Source organism: Simochromis diagramma, unplaced genomic scaffold, assembly GCF_900408965.1.
Source record: "Simochromis diagramma unplaced genomic scaffold, fSimDia1.1 OVJJ01000517.1, whole genome shotgun sequence".
Classification (NCBI taxonomy): Eukaryota; Metazoa; Chordata; class Actinopteri; order Cichliformes; family Cichlidae; genus Simochromis; species Simochromis diagramma.
This window is the reverse complement of record NW_024387173.1, coordinates 1,332,239-1,351,282: the sequence shown is the minus strand read 5'-3', so window position 1 is coordinate 1,351,282 and position 19,044 is coordinate 1,332,239. Positions and strand designations below refer to the sequence as shown.

Sequence of the window (19,044 nt, the reverse complement as noted above, 5' to 3'; positions counted from 1 at the left end):
AAACAGGGTCTGACTGATTATCTAAGAACATTGCAAGTCTGCAAACGGCTGTGGAAATTTTCGCTGGACAAATATACACTTTAACAACTTGTATTTTACCATATAGTAATTTATTTGGTTGTTGTCAAATTATTCACAAACCATTCATAGAAATGTATGCACATGTATTTTTACAGTTAAACCATATTTCGAGTCGTTTCCAATTCCGCTTTGTAGATGAACAGCTAACACAATCATTCTTATGCAGGATGGTTTAAAACACACAGTAAACACAAGGATATGCCTAATAGTAAGCTGTAGCATGATGAACATATATCCTAGAATCAAAAGTCTTGCTTTGGGAGAAATTCAGTATTGTCAATAAACACCAGTTCTTTAAGATAAAGTCACTGCCTCGTTTTAGGGATATATTGTGAGCCACATGCAATACGCCGTGCCGGACTTTCTAAAGCCACGATCACACTAAATCGTGGCTACAGATCTGCGGCACTTTTCAAATTCTTTATTCCGTCTGTAGTGGTAAACGGAACATAAATTAATCATGCATTCGTTAAGTTACGGGGTACGCTGAACGTGATAAGTAAAACAAACGCAAACATAGAACAGAGAAATAAAATGTATAATAAATTATGTATATTTTTTAAATCTGTTTGCGATTAGAAGGGATTTCTATTGTAGGGCCTATCTTACAATATAAAGCGCCTTTATGAGACTGTTGTGAGTTGGCATTGTATAGATAAAATTTAATTAAATTTGAAATTGAATTTCTTTTTGGTCCCAGGTACCGTGAAACAGTTGCTTTAAAAACGTGACTTTACCGAAATGCATTAAGCATACTTATGGGTTTTAACAAACACGTATGCTAAAATATTTATATTTTTGTCGCAGATATCAATATAGTATTGAGATTATTGAACAGAGAAAGACCACGCAGAATCTCAAATCAGCTATTGACACTCATTATTGTCAGCAGTGTAGTATTATTTTTATTATTATAATCATTGACTAGGTTTAGAGCAGCAGTATGCGTGTGTGTTTATGTGTGTGTGTAATAATCACGGACTCGAGAGATGTTTACGGTCTTATTTACCATATTTAGAAGTGTCATTTTTAGTTATACATTTTTCACATACTACAGATGTAGTTATATTTAACCGTCAAACAATTTGGATCATATACAGATGTTAATGTATGTCTTGAAATTCTGGAACTAAAATGGATAATTTAACACAAATATAATTGTTATATAATACTAAATGAAGACAGTAACATTTAGAGAGTGGTATATAAGGTACGAGCAATGTGTGTCTTTCTGTCTTGTGTTCTCTGTTTTGGTAGATAAGTTGAAGCCAACAGTCTGTTTTCCTGTAAAGCTGTGATCACACAGCTCTGGGAGCAACGGTTATAAACAGACACAATCCGGAGGCTGTTTGTGTTCGACGGCAGTCCTTACAATGAAGCTTCAGAGCAGCCCAGAGTCCGCACTTAACAAGACACTCTGGTGCCATCTAGTGTTCCGTTAACAACAATACCAAAGAGCACATAGACACATACACAGGTTCTTCTTTCTCAAGACTCGGAAACACAAGTTATACATCCCTGGGTCAGTGTCAATGCGATTTACAAAAACCATGCCCGCAATTTTACTTATGTATTACCTCTGGAAAAATAATACCAGGTCAACCCCAGCGAGTGGCACAAAAAGCTTTTGTGTGCTTTCACAAGAGTGTATGCTGAAGATTTTTTTTCTTTGTCTTTGATGTAGGGTTGGAAAGGTCGACTTGTAGCACTGAGGTAGAGAAACGGGTGTTTCTCTCCGTCCTGCTTTGTTGCCAAGGTTAGGCTGGGTGCTGTTACACTGGTGAATGAAACGTGGAGAAAACCGTGTGTGTACAAAATCCCAGAAGAATGCTGTGCTTGTTTGTGTGCGTGTTTGCGCGTGCGCACGAGCACTGGATGTGCTCAAGGAAAAGTAATTCTGGATGCAAAATTTATGCTGATTGGTCAGGAGGGCTGTTTCGGAATAGAGCAGCAAGCAGGGAATGTGAGTGCATGTGCTTCACCGTGTTCGTGTGTGTGTAAGCATATTAATTCGTCCTTGCTTTGTGGTTTTATCACTTGCGCTTATCTGTAAATCTGTTGTGCAGCCCCACTCAGATATATGTTTCCAGTTGTGAACGTGTGTGTAATCATCTGAAAGACCCTCATGGAGGGAAAACTATGGCGTTCTGTTTAATTTATGACTTTAGCATAGTCTCACTTTAAATTGAGTATTCAACTTCAGAGTATTGAGATCAGATACAACATTTGTTTTCGCTTCACCTATTTGTGGTCTGCGCAGCGGATAAATACCTCGACAGGATTTTCTGTGCAGTTAGAATAACGATTGCCAGGATGATAGTACCAGATAGTGCCTTTATATTATTATTATTATTATTATTATTATTATTATTATTATTATTATTATTATTATTCGTCTGACCAAATGATGTCGAACAACACAGTTTGAATAATCAAGCTCGAGTCTTCTTATTTAGCCGAAAAATATGCGGCTCTTTCTGATGCTGCATTCACCCACCCGTTAAACTTTAACTGGTCCGGAGGCCTTTTGTGGCTGAGGGCTCGCGTCCACCGGTAATAGTCCAGTGAACTGACCTGGAGCGCGTGCTCACAGTACCCTGAAGGACGCGGCGAGTCGACTCGCGCTGCCTGGAAACGATTAATATATTAAACAAGAGAAAGTACTAGTCAGGCAGTTTTTTGGAGTTTGTCATTAACTGGTGCAGCAGAAGAGGTCTCTTTCTCTCTCTCTCTCTCTCGCGCGCACACACACACAGAGCGAGAGAATTAGCAATAGAAACTCTATGTATCTAAACTCTGAACACATGAACTTTTTATCCCCAAGCATCGCAACTTCTGGAATCTTCTATACGATCCTAAGAGCGAAAGTATTCTACTTATGTCAAAAAATGTCCCCGTTTTTTCTGACATGGGTAAAACCCATAAAATATCTAAATGAATGACATTATAACAGACCACCTACTTAAAATGTCTGCTCTGCCAGACAAGGACCAGTCTGATGCGCGCAGAGTTTTGAACTCCTTTTTGTAAATAACTCGTACTAAAATGACACATAAGAGTAATTTAGTAGGATAAGCAGTGAATTTTTAATTTCATAGACGGTTAATTATTTAACCCGTGAAATGCACTCGATCCTATCACTGCCACGGCTGAAATAAACCACAGGTGAGCTGCACAGTGCTCGTTACTTGTGCGGAGAACAGCACATTTGTTCATCTGCTGTTTTGCTGCGGGCCTGTTTTTCAGTTCGTAGCCATTCCTCGGACTTTACAAGGAGTCATAAAAAGTCATAAAACCATAAAAGTCCTGAGTTCTCTCTTTCTCCTTCGCACATACCCCCCTTACACACACACACACACACACACACACACACACACACACACACACACACACACACACACACACACACACACACACACACACACACACACGCAAAAGGTGAAAGGGACCCATAAAGCCATAAAGCAGCCGCCTGACTCTTTCAGCTTTAATTGTCGATAATCTCTGAAGTTTCCCGGATTCCTGGAGTTCCTTCAGCGCCTCTCGGCTGTTTACTCTGAAGCTGCACCAGTAAATTTACTGTGCAGGAATACAGCAGGCTTAAAACGCATATCCGTTTAGAAAAAAGATGGGATTTGTAATTGTCATCCAACCAATTTTTAACGTGGGAGAATGTCCCAGAATATTAACTTTTTTCTTTCTTTGTTTTCTGATATAATCCAGACCATTCCATCTCTCTACAGTTTCTATTTATTTGTGTCATTATGATTCATATACTTAAAACAGATTTCGCTTCTTGTCATTACCCTGTTATTAGTGTTGGACCAGTGGTAAAAACTTAATAACTATATAGCTAATGACTGGAAGGCTGTTAGCCTACTGATTTTGGGGTGGTTAAAGCAGCTAACAGGCCATCCGAGGTAGCTTATGTTATTTGTGGTCTTTTAAGTCTCCCATTTTGTATTGTAGTTACTCAAATAAATAATTCGTTGAATTTCGGCACAAAGGTCTAGCACACCCAATGTCATGGTAATGCTCTCAGCAGCGTCGGTACACAGCCCCGTTCCCTTTTTTTCAATACTGGTGGACGGCAAGTTAAAGTTTGGTAGACTTCAATATCCCCATCGACACAAGGAAATATCAGGCAGTAAAACACAACAAAGCATAAGGTCATGTGACATAAAATGTGACTTCTTTACTAGCTTTAAAGCAGACTATGTCCTTCTGCTATTCCTTTATGTCCACCCCACTCCTCTCCCTGACACACACTCGCACAGGGACCAACCATCCGGTTCTCAAATAGCAAAATATTTCCAAAGTTTAGGTCGTTCTTTTCTTTGCTCTGCTCTTTCGTGTCGTCTGCCGCTCGCTTCTCCCAACTGCAATTGCATCTGCAATGACACATAAATATATGTCCACTTGCAACATGGAGGACAATGTCATCATGCAGTGTTGCCTATGAATATTTCCATGCAGTCACATGATATAACTTGATAAGATGATGATATTTCATGTTGCTTTTCCAGCATTAGAACCAAACTACAAGTTCATGAGATCTCCTCTGAAGTTATTCTTAAAATGTTACATTAATCTATACTTTAAATAAACTGCTAATCTCTGCAAAATTGTCATATAAAATACATAGATGCTTCGTAACAAAACTTTCGGTATGTTACTATACCAACACTTCAATTGGCTTGACAATATTCTTAGCTTAAGCAGAGCTGTACCTCGAATCAGGAAAAGCTATGATTCTGCCTTTATATTATTATCATTATTATTATTATTATTTGTATTTTTCAAAGTTCTTTCTTCATATTTACTCTGTGGGCTGCTGCTGGTATAGGCCTACCACAGATATAATACCAAAGCCACAATCACGTTAATACCGTGCTAATGCAAATAGGCTGTATATATAATAATAGTATTACCGTCTTGTGTGTATCCCAGGCTGTAGGCCATGCCTGTCCTGTCCCGACTGTTAGTGCTCATTAATGATTACACCACAGTCAGCTCCAACACAATGCTGTTGCTTCCCGTTCCCACAAAGTGGAGAGGAAACGGAGCGTCCTGCCAACAAGAGAGAGCGAGAGAGAGAGAGAGCGAGAGGTCAAAATAAAAGTTCAGAAGACAGATTCTCCATCAGTTTGTGTAATCCTGCATAGAACGCGCGGCTCGGGGATTAAATTTCATATTTGTCCCCCTACGACGAACAGTATTACTTTAAAACGAAGAGATGGAGGAACTGATGAAGTGGGGAGGTGAAGTAAAAGTAAAAATAGGCTTTGTCTCTATCGGTAGTCAAACTGTCTACAGTTTGGCCATTCAGACAAGTCAGAGCCTGTAGAGGAAGCACAGAAAGACACCGAGAGGGGGGGGGGGGGGGGGGGGGACTTATTTATGACTGCGGTTATTTTACGACCTCAGCGACACATATTCCGTTTGTGACCGCGAATGAAAAGCACGCCGAAATACCCCCACCCTCCACCCAGCTCGACCCTATTTATTCTCCTCTCTAATTTTGAAGAAGGAAAGGGAGGTTCTAATGTTTCTTTGCAAAAGGAGTGCAAAATGTGTCTGTGTAAATTTAGTTTTTATTATTCTAAGGGATGATAATAATAATTTGTGACACTAGTGTACCCATTAGCTATGTTTTTTTTCTTTTACATTTATAATTATCGTTCTACATTTATAATTATCGTTCCATATAGTGTAAAACTGAGAAAAAATATAATTTAATTTTACAGTAGTAATGCAGTACGTTTTTTGTTAGTGGTAAAACTAACAAATCTATAATAACGGCGTTTTTGTTGTTATTTGTTTTTTTATTCGAAGACTTTCATTCTAATTGTTTTTTTAAACAATGCAATATATTTCGGTTCAATATAAACATGGACGTGGCCATATATATAATGAAAGAGCTTCAGGTGCGTGGGTCTAATGAGTGTCAAGATGACGCTAAGAAAAAAAGCAGAAAGAAAAAAAAAATACTTCTTTTCTTTTTCCTGTTTTACATTTCAGGCTAATCAGTGTCACCGGAGAAGAAAAAAGGAAAATAATAAATCACTGCACACATTGATCAAACCCAGCACCCTCTGGCACAGTATAGGAGTTACATTTTTCTGACTGAATAGTCTTATGGTACTCATATAGCAGCATATGTGTGTGTGTGTATATATATATATATATATATATATATATATATATATATATATATATATATATATATATATATATATATATATATATATATATATATATATATATATATATAACATTTCTAACTATCAGATTATGTGCCGAAAATCCCTTCCAAATTACTAAATTAGTCTTCTGCTTTAGAAAATAGCAGCCTGCGATAGGAGTAGGACACACACACTGACCAAAGAAGGGACATAAACTACCCAATCACCAGATATACCAATTGCAAATATACAACACTCCAATTACATGGCCCATATTATATAGTAGGCTGAATCTAATACTAGCATCACACACACTGCACCACACACAAGACGCGCGCACGTTCCCGGCTGTGATTTACGCTCCACAAATTCATTTTAATGCGGTCGGTATTATCTCCAAAGCGCCGGGAAACATATTTTATTATTCGGTTGCCTTCTCTCCCGACCCCAAGGGGAAAACGCGCATACGTGTGAGAACTGCTGGTTTTTATGGGTCCAACAACAGACGGAGGAAGACACACGGGGAGAGAAAAGAATCAATTTAACGCGCCGAGGATTCCGGTGTGATTGCGCAATGTCACCGGGAACAGAAGGAAGATTAGAAAGAGAGATTAGATACGAATTAAAAAGGAAAGAAAGGAAGAGAGCGTGTTTGTGTGTGGTGGTGGGGGTGTATTCGGTAGTTCCCAGACCTCCTCCTCTTCCTCTTCTTTTTCCTCTCCAACGAAAGGAAAAGAGCGAACGAATGCCAGGCACAGACGCGTCCCATTGGTCAGTTCGAGGTCAGCTGGTGTCTGCCCCCCAACCCCCCACCCGATACCCCTTCTCGCCCCGTCCCGTGTTCTCCGATCGCATACACACGGAGAGGTTCTCTCTGTTGCCCCCCACCCTCCACACGCCCCTCCGTCCCACACTGGCACTCAGCCCACCTAATACAACCCCCCCCCCCTCCTCCCAATCTGCGATACACTAAGTGATAGCGGCAGCCCGTCGGACTGTCGGCTATAAAACACAACAAATCATAAAGTGCAGGCAGGGGAAGGCAGAGGAAGCAGGACGGGAGGGAGAACCGTTAGCTGCTAGCCGTTAGCCTCTGCCTACTCCTCCTCCTTCTCCTTCTTCATCGAGTGAACGTTGTTATTGTGTTTGTTTCGTCCCCTCCTGTCCTCCCCTCTCCTCTTCTCCTCTTTTCCGGCTTCTCCTCTTTTTCTTCTTTCTCCTGATGAATTCCTATTTTGTCAACTCCTCTTTCCCGGTGACGCTACCGGGAACGGGTGGAAGCGGGCAGGCGGCGGCAGCAGAGTCGTTTTTGGGTCAGATACCTCTCTACTCATCGGGATACGCCGCCGACCACCCGCTTAGGCACTACCCGGGGGCAGCAGCCGTTACCGCAGCCGTAGCATACAGCACCGGCGGACCCGGCGCACACCAGGACAAACCGTACCCGGCATCCACCTACTACCAGCAGGCGGCCAATGGAGCATATACCGGACACCGGGCGACAGCAGCAGCGGCGGGGGTCGGTGTTGGGGGCGCGACCGGAACCGGTGCCTGCGACTACGCCACTGCAGCGGCGGCAGCGGCGGCCGCAGCTGCAGCCACGAGTTTCTACAGGGATAAGGAACACCCGTGCGCTCTGGAGGAGCATCAGCTCGCGCTCAGTCAGGACGGCGTGCAGCGTAAAACAGAGTGCGTAGGGCTCAGTGCAAAGGGGCTTTTCGGAGAAACGATGGAAGACAAACAGTCGGCGTCAGTGCCCATTTATCCATGGATGCAGCGGATGAACGCCTGCAACGGTGAGTGTCTTCTTCTTCCTCTTCCTCTCTTTCTTGCATATTTTATGATCCCAGTCATAAAAATGACGTTTGTTTCCTCTGTCAGCCTCTGTTAGATTTCCTTTCCTTTTTCCCTCCTCCTGCCACAGAAGCTGCTTTATGATCCCCGTTTGTTGACCTGTCAGTCCGTCATGTGCGCTGTATTTTATTGTCCGTCATAAAACGGGTTTGTTTGCATTGCGGGTCCTTTTACTGTAGCCTGTGTGACCCGTGACGATGCTACCAAGTAAAGCAAAGTGTGGGGGAAAACAAGGAGCAGATAAAAAATTAATGATGTAGATATAGAGGAAATACAGAGATAAGTCCAAATATCCACACTCTATTAGTCATTCGTTTATTCAAATGTGTCTGAATAGTTCATCTCTTTTATTTTTGAAAACGCTTTTCCTCTCAGACATACTCTGCTTTGAGACATGACCAATAGGATGCGATAAACACTGTTTTGTTTTTGCTAACGTTTCTTTTCTGTGCTGATAAAGATATATCACATTTCCTGTTGCTATTATTGGTTTTGACCTTTTCTATCTTATCGTTTATTGAGCCTCCGGAGTTAACTTTGCAGCGTAGACAGTGTTATTCACTGTTGATTCAAATCGTATATAGATATAGCCTAAAGTTTAAAGTGAAAGTGAGGCGAACCGTGGCGGGAATAATGTGAAATAGTTTCATTTAGCCGGCTCTCCTAAAAGTTTGTGCTTTTGCACTCTTGCATGATTTAACCTAAAGTGTTAAACACTGTCCTGTGCTGCAAACAATCCTTAAGAGAGAAAAACGGCCTGTTGAGGGTAGAATGAGTAATAGCAGATGATGCAGAGCTAGTGTTTTATAAAGCCCTGCAGGACACTCCGAGTTATGACAGATGAGGTGGTAACATACTTCGCCGCAAATAAATATATATGGAGGAAAACAAAGAGCGCGTTATAAATGACAGTTAAAGGTGAAAATAGTAGCCAGAGAGAGGGGAGAGTTATTTATGGTCATTTGGATTTAGATATGAATAGCTTGTGGCATGCAATCCATGCTCTTACTTTCAAATCAATACATAAACTGAAGTTGCCTTAATTGCCTTATTAGTGAAGATCGGTGTATACACCCCACAACGGGAATTCTTTTTCTGAATTTACTGCTACTTACCATCAGTAACATTATATAACATAGTTACTCTCCGTGTTTCATAAACCATGACGTTCAACTTTCCTGTAGAATGATTGTTATTGTTTTTAATTAAACAAAATAAGAAATCCAAGTTTTCACTTTTCACAAAGCCAAAAATAATCCGCGGCTTCGCAGTCAGAGTAAGTAAACATTTTAGTAAAACAATGTTAAATTCACATTAAAACAGTGTCCTTAAGGGATGGCGCACATTGTTAGATGGCAGCCATCGTCTGCATTGTTCTTTAATGTGAACATTACTAATTCTTAATTTAAGCGGGGGGCAAATAGCCTTGATAATACTAAACAGGCACTGTTGTGGAAACTTATAGAATAGAATAGAATATGCATGTGATGAACTTTTCTGGTAACTTTTTCTTAACAGAATAGTTAACGCCTCAGTGTTGTTATCTTGGTTCAAATGTATCTGTCTCTTTCTTTCCTTGCTTCTCAGGGACCTTCAGTAGCCCCGGGAGACGCGGTCGGCAGACGTACACCCGCTACCAGACGCTCGAGCTGGAGAAGGAGTTTCACTTCAACCGGTACCTCACGCGGCGACGTCGGATCGAGATTGCGCACGCGCTGTGCCTCACGGAGCGACAGATTAAAATATGGTTCCAGAACCGGAGGATGAAGTGGAAGAAGGAGAACAAGCTGATCAACTCCTCTTCTACATCCTCTTCTTCTTCCTCTACGGCGAACGGTGCAGATGAAGAGGAGAAACGGACTGAGTAAAACAGGACCAAAAATAAACTAATGTAAGACACGTAAAAGGAAGGGCAGAATAAAAGAGAAGACATGCTGATTAATCTCATGCCTCCAAGTTTTTCAAGAGCACCCCCCCCCCCCCCCCCCCCGCATTTTTTTCTCTCTCCCTCTGTTGTTTTTCTTTCTTTATTTTCTCCCCTCACCTGAGCGGTGGTGAAACAACGGAATGGGGGGATTTATTTTTATCCCTCTTACATCAACTCTTTCTGTAGGCTGTACTTGAGTGGTCTGATATTTGGTAATAATTTGTAAAACACTCTACAGCAAGGGTTATGTAACTGTGGAAAGGGACAGATACGATAAAACCTGGGAGGGGAAATGAACATGGCGTTAAATTAAAGAATACAATAGATGAATGAACACTTTTTTTAAAGGCCACCAACACAAGGCCACAAGTAGTTTTGAAACACAATTTATTGCTGCATTCCGCCTACCGATTTTTTTACTGTACTTTTTTATGGCTATGCATATTTAATTTATTTTATTTTATTTTTTATTCTTTCAAAGACACCATGTAAGGCACTTGTTTTAGGATTTATAACTTGTTTTGGGGGCTTTAGAACTTGACTTCCGGCTGTTTCCTTCCCGATTTTGTTTCTTATTATTTGTAAATGTGTGTAGCCTTTAATACCTTTAAGTACACGTGCAAGTATGCTCTGCATATACACGAAGGGAGGAAAAACTATTGGAGGTATGTATGTCTTATGGTGTTCATATTTAAACTGTACAGAAATAAGCAAGGGAAAAACGCCTTGTATGGTGAAAATAATGTAACTACGGTTGCGGGGAAATTTTCAATATCGGGAAACCTGTTGAAGCTTTGGGTGGGGTTGCGGTTGTTAACCTACTGATGTTATTCGCCAAACTACCTAAAACATTCAGGAAAGTGTATATTTTATCGATTTTTACATGTTTTGGTTATGTGTTATTGTCAAGTAATCACATATACTACCTATGACAAATGTTTAATAAAATGTAAAGGAATTTATGGAGAAAGGTTATTTTTATAACGGGGATAGGGTGTGTTTGTGTGTGTCTTGGGGCATGAAATGAATTTTCATTTATTCTAACATTAATTAACGCGCAGTAAAGGTTGGTCAAACTCAACATTACTGGATTTGAGATTGGTTTATTTTATGATTTAGAGGACAACTTTAACACGCTTGAGCCTTTTAGCCTCTTACTGGTGTTAAACGCGAGGCTGCGGCCAAACAGGCGCACGCGACGATCTGGAAGGAAAGCGACGAGGAGAGTGCGCTGCTGATGGCGGGCTCAAACTAAATGATGACCAGAGCGAGGCAGAGAAAGTTGACCTCTCCTCGAGCCCTGCAGCCAGACACGTTACACATAGACACACACTTCACGCAGACAAAGTGGACAATGTCCTCGTGACCTTTTAACTCTACTTGTCCCCTGAGTGACCGGCGCGTTGTATCCATCTTGGAAGTTTCACTGATGCGGCTGCAAACACACACACACACACACACACACACACACACACACACACACACACACACACACACACACACACACACACACACACACACACACACACACACACCATTCTGCACATTAGCTTATCTCATGAAACATGAAAACCATAAAGACAAATATGGTCTAAATCAGAGTTACTTTAGAATGATTTCATTTGCCGGCTTTTCATTCGGAACATTCCAGATATATTTCTGAATTTTCGAGTTATGGGCATAATAACACACATAATAAGCATAACAGAGAACAGATATTTATTTATTTATTATTTGACGGTCTTAAGTCATACCAAGCAAGTGCTGTTATTATAGCATGTATCTAACGCATGCACATTTTAAGTTTAGAAAAAAAAATCCTGTTGGAATACTGCCAAGACAAAGATGGCATAAGCTGGTAGTAAATAATTAATAAGCACACCTAGAAAAACCAGCCTCGCCTCTGTGCGAGGCGAAGAACTAAAGATTTCACATGATTTAATTAATGATACTTTTAGTTATGCTATGTTTGAATTTAATACTTTGAGAGACAAATTGAGAATACAGTGAGACTCGCAATGAAATTACCTCAAGAGAAAATCTATTAAAGCGTATTCTGCAGCACAGACATATTCAATGTACGTTGGTTTCTTTTTGTGTTGCGGATATGACTCGATTGGCGATTTCGTTCCCATTTTGAATCAGTTGTATGACTACGTGCTGGCAGATGTTCTATGTTAAACACAGTGGAAATGGTTTTACTGTGAATCAGGGGGGCTCGTCTTTACATATTGCACATACGTGCTTTGTGTTTAACATATTTTAAGGAGAGAAAAACGAAGAGGAAATGTTTCATGTTGTTTTGTTCTTTCTATCTCTACTGAAAGCTGTTCTCTACTGAAAGTCTCAATTTTGAAGAAGAAAAATTGTTTGTTTGTTTTTTGTTTATTTGTCTGTTTAAGACAACTGAACATTAATTAGAAAGAGTTTGTCTTAGACCACAATCTATAATTGGTTAAAATATCAAAATCTCCAAAAATGAAGCATATTGAAATCTGCGTGGCTCTTTGAATGAGATTATTAGAATAAAAGGAACTGCATCTGTGCGCAGGCACTGGTTGCAAAATGTGCTCTAATCTGGGCTCATACCTTAAATTCTGACTCTCCTTTATTCTTACTCAGAATGCGACAAATTCAATATAACAGAAAGTAAACGCAAAACATGTACAGCTGAAGAGATAGGTTGGTAGGTTGAGCGAAAGAAAAGAGATGGATGGATGGATGGATGGACGGACAGATAGTTTTATTCTATGCTAAAACTGAATGATGATTGTCTACAAACTGGCCTTATTGAAATATTTAAATGTTTTTCGTTCAGTGAGCTCTTTCATGGAACAAATTCAGCGCGATTGTGCTGATCTATAAATACCAAAGGCAGTGTGCTGAGAGCAGTGTGACAGCTGGGTCTTTTGTGGCTTTAAACCCCATGTTGTGCTTGCCCGTGTGTTTTAAATGTGCCTGCTACTTTGTAATATTCAAGATGAATCCCATTCCAACTGCTGGTTTCTTTAGCCGACACTCTGAAATGTGGCCTGCAAACTGCACACATTTCCCCACTGAGTACATCCATTTGTATCATTTCACACATACACACAAAGCTCTGGAATTCTTCATCTGTCGCCTGTTCTAGCTGCTGTGCCGAAGTTACAACAAAGCGTGTACACCCGAGCGCACACTGAGGCCTACTTCAAACACGCAAACGCTTAGACACACACAAGCACTCCCGCGGCTGAAATGCATCCAAACCCGGGAATCAACAAATCATAAATCAGCAGATTTCCATCCAGTGTGGACGTCACAGATCAGGTTTAACATTCCTCGTCTGCAGCTGCAAGGGAGGCTTGCAGTAAGAAAGAAAGAATGTACAGTCGCAGGCCAGTCGAATTGTCATAACTCAAACATTTTTTGTAGTGTTGACTGTTTAGTTTGGTCTGTGATGTATTTATTTATTTATTTGTTTGTTTTTGCCTAATTTTTGTGATATTTTGCACTATATTTCCTACTGGTGTTTTGTACCTGTGCCGGAAGTTGAGGTACAAACAATTAGTGCAGCAAATCGAAACACTGCATAACACAAAAAAACACGTGTATTTTATCGGTGAGACCGCTTTCTGGCAGAACTCCGGGATAAATATCAACAGCTATCAGATGTATGTGGAGAAAGGCTAGTTACTATTTTTTTTACCATGGTGTTCATTATTAACGTTTGATTTTACGGTTCTTACGGCGCTTAATTGTGAGACTAAGCAAAAGGTCAATTAACAGAGCTGAGTGATGAACAAACACACACACAATGTTTTTTTTTTTATAGCAGCTGTCATGGACTCTTGTGTGTCCTTTCTCCCTTAACACTTCTTTCTGTGCAATAAATTATATCTGCAGTAGGTGGCGCTCTGAGCTCACCCCCGACACCTCTAGCAATAAAGAGAGAGAGAGAGAGACGGAGAGAAAGAGAGGGAGAGCTTCCTCCGCCCAATCTTTATCATTTGAAACCTCCGAGCATAAATTACCTCTCTAAAGTCATCGGCGAGAATTTACGACTGGTCAACAAAAGCACGTGACCGTCCCCCTCCTCCTTCCTCACTACGTGTGTGTCTCTCTCTCCTCCCTCGCCTCACCCCTCACCTCCCCCATCACACACACACACCCCTCCATCCAACACACACACACCACCCCACCCCCATATTTGGACGGCGCATACATAGCTAAAAACGAAGTACAGTGCAACGCCATAATTCACTAATACATCATAAATCGTTGAAAGTACCAGCGTTATAACGACCCAGAGAAATCTAACAAATCAAGCGCCCCTTAGTACTCAACTATAAACCTGCAAGTCTCTAAAACAACCTAAATGAGCTCTTATTTTGTAAACTCGTTCTCGGGGCGCTACCCAAATGGCCCCGAATATCAACTGCTAAATTATGGAGGCAGCAGCGGCGCAATGAACGGCGGGACGTACAGGGATTCTTCCTCCGCCACCATGCACCCTGCGACGGGCTCTTACGGCTACAGCTACAATGGCATGGACCTGACCGTCAATAACCGGGGAGGGGGAACCAACAGTACCGCCAACGCTGGAGGACACTTCGGGGGCGGCTCAGTTGGTGGGGACTCGCGGGGTTTCGGCTCCCCGGCCCCGGACAGGGGGTTCAGACAACCATCTAGCTGCTCCCTCGCCTCTGCGGCGGACTCCCTGCTGTCACCCGGCAACGAAAGCACAAAACTGGGCGCCCGGAGTTCGTCTCCTCGCTCGGATCAAGCAGGAAGCGGTAATCTCTGCTCACCAAACCTGTCCTCCGCCTCCTCCACCGGCGGTGGCGGCACAGTGCAGCGTTTCACCGAGCTGGATGACGCGTCACCAGAGACCGAGGACTTGCAGCATAACCGGGACACCAGTCACGCCAGCAATCCGCCACCCAGGACCGGGCATAAGCAGGAGGGCGGTCCGACGGGATCAGCCTCTGGCAACACTGGCAGTGAGGCGCAGACACCACAGATATTCCCCTGGATGAGAAAGCTACACATTAGTCATGGTACACATTGCTCTTGTGTTTACAACTTATTTACCATGTATCCTAGAAGTTTCGGGCGATAACATTCATATGACTGGTTCAGCAGAATAGCCTCCGTGTTGACACATGGGACTGGTAACAGTTTAGTGCTTGTTGTACCTATAGCGGGGCTTCTTAAAATGCACATTAATGATTGTGCAGAATTATTGCTGCTTTGTTCTGTGTAAAGTGGATGCTCGAGAACAGCAGGAAGATACCCAATTAGCCACGGTTCTTCGTTTTTCTCTGCACCCTACCAGACTTTTTTCTACTGTGTCAATTTCATATTTTCATGTGGCAGTCAGAAATCAGTTGTCAAGATTATGAATCTCAAATGAATGCCATTTAATCGTGCGCATAGGGTTAATATTGATGCTTTCATTTTAAATTATGTATTCATGTTTTAAATACTGATATGAAGATCTAAAAAAATCGAAGCAGTACACCCCAGAAAACGTCTTAGTAGAAAATTCCCATTACATTTTCGTGTTTTAGAAATCAGGAACGCCGGACAATTGCCCCTTCTGTCTCCTCTTTTTTATTTTAGCAAATTCCACAAAAGCGTCATAAATCTGTCAGGGGAGAGACGAAGGGAAGAAAAACTCAGCAGGGCTGGGAAGCTGCAGACAGAGCCGGGCAAAGAAAGAAAAAAGAAGCAGAAAGTGAGGCCAGGAAGGCTTTGGAAGCGGCTTGCTCCTTTGAAAAGTGAAGCTTTATTACGGGTGGGAACTTTATTAAAAAGGTGAGGTACAGGACGGGGCAATAAAACCCTGAAGGGTGTAAAAAAATGGGGCATATAGAGAGGTGATGGTGAAGACGGGTGGTTAAAAAGGGAAAAAAAGTAATGTGACAGATAAAAGCAAATGTTTTAACCCAGGCTGTGGAATGGAAATAGCAGAAATAAAATGTGTTAAGAAAGGTTGTGGTTAGGATGATGGACAGTTTTACTCGCTGTAGGCCTGCCTTTACGCTCGGTGATTTTGATAAAACAGTAAGTTTAATTCCTTGTGTATGCGTGGGGGCGTTAGAGGTTGATACAATAAAACAAACACCTGTGGCTCCAGTCTATGAGAATCCTTTGAATCATAGAAAACATCACCCTAACAGAGGCGTTCGTGCCTTTAGATTGATATTTTCAAGTAGTTCTCTTATACTGGAGTGTACTTTAGAGCGCTGTAAAATACTGACTATATATTGCGCACTCTATTTTTGGACTCAATAACAGCCCGTTTCTGTCGCGTGTTGGCGCATCTTTAAAAGCCCTTTGTCCTCTCATCACCCTCAGATATGACGGGCCCCGACGGGAAACGGGCACGGACGGCGTACACCCGCTATCAGACTCTCGAGCTGGAGAAGGAGTTCCACTTCAACCGGTACCTCACGCGGCGGAGGCGGATAGAGATCGCGCACGCACTCTGCCTCACGGAGCGGCAGATTAAAATCTGGTTTCAGAACCGGAGGATGAAGTGGAAGAAGGACAACAAATTGAAAAGCATGAGCCTCGCCACTGCTGGCAGCGCCTTCCAACCCTAGAAATATCTTTGTTTTAAACCAGAATCTGTCTTCGTTCATCTCTTTAGAGATGATACTACCATGTACACGCTTCTCTGGAGGAGGGAAGAAACAAACCAGAAATAAAAAAACTTGAAGAAAACAGCAAAAGAGAGGCCAGCAAAAGAAGAAGACGAAGACGAAGAAAAAATATTCCAAAATGTAATCAGAAACACTAAAGAGTACTGTACAGCAGCGCAGCACTTTTCATTTGTTCGGTATGTCGGTCTTTGGTGTTTTAGGGCAACGTAAAAAAGAATAATGACTGTGGTACTTGCTCTTGTAACAAAAAAAGTGTTTCTTTATGTTGTCCTCCTTTAAAAAAGGAGGGGAGTCACGGATAAATATGCTACCTACCTTATGTCCTACTTACAACATTGCTACCTACCTATTGTTTAATGTCTACGTATCGTTTTATGTGTCAAGTGTGAATTTTTGTAACTGACCAAGTGCTTTCTAGAAAAGTTAGCATGTGAGCGTTTATTGTAAGTTATTTACATCCAGTAAGGCACGTATACCCTCGCCTACCCCAAACCCACTATACTCGCTGTCTTACCATTAAATTCTGCGCTATTTGAAGCAGAAAAGGTGTGTGTGTGTGTGTGTGTGTGTGTGTGTGCGCGCGCGCGCGTACGTGTGTGCGTGTGTCCGAGTTTGAAACTTAAAATAAATCACTTTGCCTGTATCTGTTTATCCATCCAAAAAGTTGTGTACAGCTCTACTATTCAAAAAAAGCGGAACTGTATTATATTGTTATTATAATTGTAATTATCGGTTCTATGCTTCTCAAATGATGTATATATATATATATATATATATATATATATTGACATTTTTAAATGTGACCAGTTGGCTATTCGTAGGTGCAGTGTGCGAGTTCGTGTTTATATGAGTGTGTGTGTGTATGGCTAATGGCTACCGTCCATTAAGGCCTGTAACCTGTCTGCCAGTGAGCTTTTTGTATTTGTTTGTAGCTTCAAGTAAAAAAACAAAAACAAAAAAAGCAAACAAGAAACCCAATAAAGTTCATTGTACTTATTAAACAGAAAGACTGAAGCAACTGCTCATAATAGAAACAGTTCCACAAACAGCTTAAGGGGAATCTAGATTGATACCGGCTTTGTGTGTGTCTGTGTCTGTGAGTGTGTGTGTGTGTGTTTGTATAACATACTGAAGAAGTGATTCGAACACATATCGTTTTTGCATATTACCTCATCTATACCATATTTATATCATATATCTTTATGCAAATCTGGGGCTTTGGTTGGCATCAGTTGCCAAACACTGGTGGCTGTGGCTTCTCCAAACTGCACGCGGAAGTCTTCTTTGGCAAGATACTGAACACCAAATTGCTCTCTTTGCATATCCATAGGTGCTGTACCAATGTGCCTCAATAGTTAGGAGTGGCGTGTGTGGTTATTTACTAAAGCAGTATTATGTATTGTGCCAACAATACCAAACCATTTCCTATTTTTACCTGACTTAGGCTGAAATCAAGTTGTTTGATTTTACATTATGTAGATCTGGCTTAACTCTTCAATCCGAGTTTAAGTGTCTATTTTCGCCTCTTTTTGTAGTTTTTTAACGCACTTTCTGACATATAATGCACAATAGGTACACCATGCATAAAGACGCAACACATCAAGCATGATTGTGAGCATCAAGCGCGCAATCACTATGGGGGCCACACACACACGCAAGCACACACACACACGCACACACACACAGAATCACTGGGTTTACTGACAGTTTCTTTTTCTTTCTTTTATATGTAATGAACATCAAAAGTGGTCAACACACACATAGAAGAGAGAGAATTACAAATACAAGTATACACAGAACACACACTCACAAATCAGTTCTCGACTCTGCTGACCAACTCTGACAAGACAACAAACTACCCGCGGTGGACAAATTGGTCACTTTTTCTCCTTTCCGCCCGAACGAAGGCTACTCCCGGGCAAATTAAGTTTCCTCTCCTGTAAACAAGCGACTGAACTTTTAAACTCACCGGCTCATGGTGCTGCCGTTTCCCTACTCCTACAAGGCTTTCCTTCTGAGTTGCTGGGGTGGGGGTGGGGGCTGGACACAGCCTCTATCTCCTGCTTCTCCTCTGTGTGTGTTGAGATATATTTTTGAAGCTAACCCCTTCTACGTTGGGCTAAACTGTAAAAAAAGAAGGCGGCTTTGACATTTACATGTCAAACAAATAAGGGTTTTTATCTCCAAGTTGGATCGTAAAGGTCAAGCCTGGACTCAGACTGATACCTCTCACTGGTTCGCTTGCAGTCACGTGGGGTCCCATAAGCTTAGTTTTATGGTTTTGGGGAGTTGACAATGTACTATATATTTCGCATTCTCCAAAGCAAGTGACGGTTTAACTGCTTCGCGG

At 41.6% G+C, this 19,044-nt stretch overlaps 3 protein-coding genes and 1 long non-coding RNA gene across 5 annotated transcripts in view; 3 read left to right on the top strand and 1 right to left on the bottom strand.

Annotated features, from left to right (window-relative positions):
* hoxb3a (homeobox B3a) overlaps positions 1 to 19,044 on the top strand; it is a 78,982-nt gene that overhangs the window by 1,753 nt on the left and 58,185 nt on the right. The gene's annotated exons all lie outside the window — the stretch shown is intronic.
* LOC120744733 lies at positions 92 to 5,450 on the bottom strand. The gene is made up of 2 exons (XR_005698446.1): positions 5,013 to 5,450; positions 92 to 4,472 (listed from the first exon to the last, which is right to left on the bottom strand). It is a non-coding gene; the product is annotated as an uncharacterized LOC120744733 (long non-coding RNA).
* On the top strand, positions 6,344 to 10,058 carry hoxb6a (homeobox B6a). Its single transcript, XM_040049273.1, has 2 exons — positions 6,344 to 8,062; positions 9,708 to 10,058. The coding sequence occupies exons 1-2, from the start codon at positions 7,489 to 7,491 to the stop codon at positions 9,986 to 9,988; spliced, it is 855 nt and encodes a 284-aa protein (XP_039905207.1). The 5' UTR covers positions 6,344 to 7,488; the 3' UTR covers positions 9,989 to 10,058.
* On the top strand, positions 11,248 to 16,773 carry hoxb5a (homeobox B5a). The gene is made up of 2 exons (XM_040049272.1): positions 11,248 to 15,083; positions 16,387 to 16,773. Exons 1-2 carry the CDS (start codon positions 14,402 to 14,404, stop codon positions 16,632 to 16,634), a joined length of 930 nt encoding a protein of 309 aa, XP_039905206.1. The 5' UTR covers positions 11,248 to 14,401; the 3' UTR covers positions 16,635 to 16,773.

Coding starts and splice junctions, on each gene's coding strand:
- hoxb6a (XM_040049273.1), top strand. CDS start 7,489: ATGAATTCCTATTTTGTCAACTCCTCTTTCCCGGTGACGCTACCGGGA. Junction 8,063..9,707: donor GCGGATGAACGCCTGCAACG/GTGAGTGTCTTC, acceptor CTTGCTTCTCAG/GGACCTTCAGTAGCCCCGGG.
- hoxb5a (XM_040049272.1), top strand. CDS start 14,402: ATGAGCTCTTATTTTGTAAACTCGTTCTCGGGGCGCTACCCAAATGGC. Junction 15,084..16,386: donor AAAGCTACACATTAGTCATG/GTACACATTGCT, acceptor CATCACCCTCAG/ATATGACGGGCCCCGACGGG.